This window comes from Cajanus cajan, chromosome 2 (genome assembly GCF_000230855.2).
Source record: "Cajanus cajan strain Asha chromosome 2, NIPB_CcT2T_4, whole genome shotgun sequence".
NCBI lineage: Eukaryota > Viridiplantae > Streptophyta > Magnoliopsida > Fabales > Fabaceae > Cajanus > Cajanus cajan.
This window is the reverse complement of record NC_138518.1, coordinates 15737604-15742319: the sequence shown is the minus strand read 5'-3', so window position 1 is coordinate 15742319 and position 4716 is coordinate 15737604. Positions and strand designations below refer to the sequence as shown.

The 4716-nt window shown below is 32.9% G+C and overlaps 1 protein-coding gene across 1 annotated transcript; it reads left to right on the top strand.

Annotated features, from left to right (window-relative positions):
- The first annotated feature begins 1286 nt into the window (after positions 1 to 1286).
- On the top strand, positions 1287 to 2156 carry LOC145954769 (uncharacterized). Its single transcript, XM_083069455.1, has one exon. It carries the CDS (start codon positions 1287 to 1289, stop codon positions 2154 to 2156), a length of 870 nt encoding a protein of 289 aa, XP_082925581.1.
- The last annotated feature ends 2560 nt before the right edge of the window (positions 2157 to 4716 follow it).

The following is a 4716-nucleotide window of genomic DNA, read 5'->3' as shown; positions in this document are numbered from 1 at the left end:
AAAGACTAAAGTAAAGAATGATGGTGCAGAATTGTGGTATAAAAAAATAATAGTGGTAAGATGTATTATTTAATATTGGTACACCATGCTTTATAATAGCTTCTTTTTGGTTATTAATTTGGTTATTTTGACATTATGTTAGCTGCTCTTTGAATTTATAATTTAGTTGTTTTTAGCATTATGTTATTATTAGTTTCTCTTTGACTCTATAATTTGATTGTTTTAGCATTATGTTATTGTTAGCTGCTCTTTGATCCTATAATTTGATTATTTTAACATTATGTTATTATTAGCTACTCTTTGATTTGCTCATTATTATATTGATTTTGGTTGATTTAATTTACAATAATTTTTTTTGGTTGTTATTGCATGATATTTTGATATTAGGCATGACAACTGGTGAAACGCCATCATCACAAGAGGGTTCTACTCAACTCTTTCCAAAAGAATATTAGAGGGAAAACTGATATAGCTTGGGGGCATTGCAAATTGCTTAAGGAGAATGAAAAATCTATTATATTATGCATATACTACGATAAAGTTATTCAGGGAGGTGGAATTAATAGGTTTAAGAGTCACTTGGCTAGTGAGAAAGGCCAAGTTGAACAATGTAAAAAGGTTCCTGTAGGTATTCATTTTCAGATGAAACAAAACATTGATGAATGCAAGAGCAAGAAAAGAAAAATTCAAGAAGAAAATGATGATAGTTACTCTTTCCCACCTATTGAAGAAGGTGAAGTGCCAAAAGTGGAACAATCAACATCAACATTTTTAAAAGGCAAGAACCGCATTGGTAACTTTTTTATGCATAGAACAACTCCTGGAGCTCAACCTATCTTAAAAACTGTGTTGCAAAGCAAAGAAGTGATAGAAAAATGTGACCTTGCTATTGCCAAATGGTTCATTGATTCATCAGTTCCATTCAATGCAGCTAATTCAACATATTTTCAGCCTATGGTTGATGCTTTATGTAGTATGAGTCCAGGGTACAAGGTTCCAAGTATGTATATTATTCATGGTCATTTGTTAAATAGGTGGGTTGATGATGTAAAGAAGCTTGTAGAAGATTATCGTTTAATTTGGAAGAAAACAGGTTGTACTCTTATGGCGGATATAGGTGGACTGATCGGTGTAGGCAAACTTTGATCAACTTTTTAGTTTATTGTCCTAAAGGAGCTATTTTTCTTAAATATGTTGATGCTTCTCATGCTTCTAAAACTGCTGATATGTTATATAAGATTTTCAGAGAGGTGGTGTTATATGTTGGGCCCGAAAACATTGTTCACATGGTGACAGACAATGCTGCCAATTATGTTGCCGTTGGTAGGTTATTGGAAGCAAAGTTTCCTAAATTATTTTGGTCTCCTTGTGCAGCACATTGCATTAATTTGATGTTGCAAGACATGAGAAAGTTAGAGGAAGTAAGTAAAGTTGTTTCACATGCCTCAAATATTACTAAATATGTCTACAATCATTGTTATGCATTGTATTTGATGAGAAAGCACACAGGTGGAAGAGAAATACTTTGTCCTGCTCCAACTCGGTTTGCAACTAATTTTATTGTTTTGCAAAGTATTTTGGCTCAAAAAGATGCACTAAGAGCCATGGTAACATCTAATGAATGGACCAGCTCAGCTTATGCCAAAGAAGTAAAAGCAAAGAAATTTGTGGAACAAGTCTTAGACTATGGGTTTTGGACTATATGTGCTGATATAGTAAAACTCACAGAACCACTTGTACGTGTGTTGCGTATTGTTAATAGTGAAGATAAACCTGCCAAGGGTTTTCTTTACCAAGCTATACATAAAGCTAGAGAAGAGATAATGAGAAGGTTTAGAAGAAATAAGAAGAAAGTGGAACCTTACTTGAAGATCATAGATAACCGTTGGGATTCACAGCTTCGTAGAAATCTTCATGCTGCTGGTTATTGGTTGAATCCAGCTTGTAGATTTAATGATGAAGAATTTGAACAACATTTATCCACAACATCCAGCCTTTTAGATGTGATTGAAAAGTATTCTCATGGATATCCTGAACTACGAAACAAATTGACTACCAAGATGAGAATATATAAAGATGTTGAGTTGGATTTTGGAAGGCAATCTGTTTTATATGAAAGAAATACAATTATGCCAAGTAACTTTCATAACTTGTAACTTTGTGATCCGTAATGTTTATTTAAGTTTAATACATATACTAATTTATTTCATGCAATATTCTAGATCAATGGTGGGAATCTTATGGTTATGGTGCACCAAATCTACAAAAGTTAGCTATTCGTGTTTTAAGTCAAACTTGTAGTGCTTCGGGTTGTGAACATAATTGGAGTATATTTGAGCATATTCATTCAAAAAAAAAAAATAGGTTGGAGCATCAAAAGCTTAATGATCTAGTTTTTGTTCGTTATAACTTTAGGTTACAACATAGCTACTATTATGTTTCTTTCTTTTTTTTGTATCCTTTTATTTCTAAATACATGTGCTTAGATTTAAATACATTACATATTTACATGTGCTTAGGAAAAAGAGACATCAAAGTTATGATCCTATTAATCTTGAAACGCTTGATGACCATTCTAATTGGGTAATGGAGGATTCCCCACCATTTTTAACCAATGAGGAAGTGGATGCATTACGTAATGACCTTGCAAATATGACCATCCAACCAATTTCAAGTGACATTGGTATTTTTTATATTGTTATTTCATTATTTTGTATTTGTTATCACTAAATTTGAATTTGTAATTACTAACTTATTTCTAAATTATTGTCATAGATCAATTAAATTTGGATGAGGATGATGATGATGATGATGATGATGCACAAGCACAAGATGATACTACGGAAAACATGAATTTTAATGAAAGCAATATTGAGGAAGTTATTGGAGAAGGATTTGAGGTTTTTGATGAAGGAGTGGCGGACACAACATTTACTCCTTGGACATAAATACTTTATATAGATTTGTTTAAATCTTGTAGTTCAATTATGTTTAAATGTTATTGGTAGCTTTATTATGTGACTTGTTATATGTTTGAACTTACAAGTCAGCTTGGGACTTATGTGTGTTTTTTACTTGTTTGAAACTCATATTTAGAACTTGTTTTATTTGCTTAAAACTCATGAATGATATTATAAAATTATGTTAAAATGTGTTTGTAATTTTTTTGGAGTTTCTTTAAGGTATGATGTTATTTTTTATTTTATTTTTGAAATTTATAGGTATGAAATATGTATAACATAAATATTTTTTTAATTTTTTTAATAGAAACCGGGTCATGCAGTTTAATAGGTGACCCACCGGTCTAACCTTTGATCCATTGACCCAGTACACTCACCGGTTCAATGACCAGTTCGGTTTTTAAAACACTGGTTCCTCCTCCAAGTTCCTTGAATGGATCTTTTCCTTCTTGGTCTCTTCCTAGATTTTTCAATGGCTTCCAAAGGTGTTAGAAGCCATCTTCAAACACACATGAAAAGGTAAAGAGCTCCCTTGGAGACACCAAACTCATGGAGTGATAAGCCCTCCAAATCTTGCCACACTCAAGAGAGGATAAGAGAAATGGAACAAGTTTTAAGGAGAGAAACAAGCTTTGAGAGAGAATTAGGAAAAATGCATCTAATTCATTAATACTCAATGTTAACTTTCTATAAGTCTAACCGTGGTCAAGTGTAACCAGGTTAGCTATCTTGTACTTAAGTTAACCAATCCTAGTTAACTTTCTATAAATCTAGTTAGTTGTCTAGAAGCTTATGGAGCAAGCTAAGATAAACCTAGTGTAACACCCATTCTACCCCCAATACATATATAAAATAATATAAAGAAATGTTACTCTCACATAGGTAAAATGGTTCACATCTCCAAAAGAAAATACATTTCCAATATCCAAACAATTTAAAATAAAGTTTAGAAAGTAAATAAGTTCGTAAATAGTTTCAGGAAAATGTAAAAACTCCAATTACAATAAAAATTAAAGTCCTAGAAGACCCATGGCCCCGATGTCACGCTATCAAAGCACTCACATGACTCAATTATTGGCACCTTGAATGCCACTGATGTCCACATCTTCCTCACCTAAAAACAACCACAAACGTACAGTGAGAAAAAAGATATTTATATAGAAAGCACATCACGAAATTCTACAAAACAATCTCAAAGTAATATAATCCATAAACACAACATTCATCATTCAAACATCTTCAACATCATTTCTCAAATCCCCATATTCCATCATCTCATCACAATTCATATATGTACATATAAACAAGTTGCACATATACACCGTGTCACATATCCAAAACTAGATCACATACACACCCCTGCTGACGCGTCACAGGTTCAACATCGTGTTACGCACCCGACTATGCTAATGCATTCCATTACTGGCACCAATATCACACATCTGACTGTACCTAACACATCACACATCTAGTACCATATCATGCATACGACCATGCCTGCAACAACCCATAAATAGCAACTATCACGTGAACGCCCTTACGGCCCAGTGTCATGCATACGACTGTGCCCAATCATCACATCATAGTTAACAATTCAATTCCACATCACATGCACAACCAACATTTCCACATAAAATAATAAGTCATACACATATCTTGCACAACCTCCTCATATACATCAATCTTTAATTCACAATTAATTTACATTCCATCCAGCTCACACACCATTTATATTTCTTCATACAATATAGTCATT

Bases quoted from the DNA above. Each gene is read 5' to 3' on its own strand.
- LOC145954769 (XM_083069455.1), top strand. From the start codon at position 1,287: ATGGTGACAGACAATGCTGCCAATTATGTTGCCGTTGGTAGGTTATTG.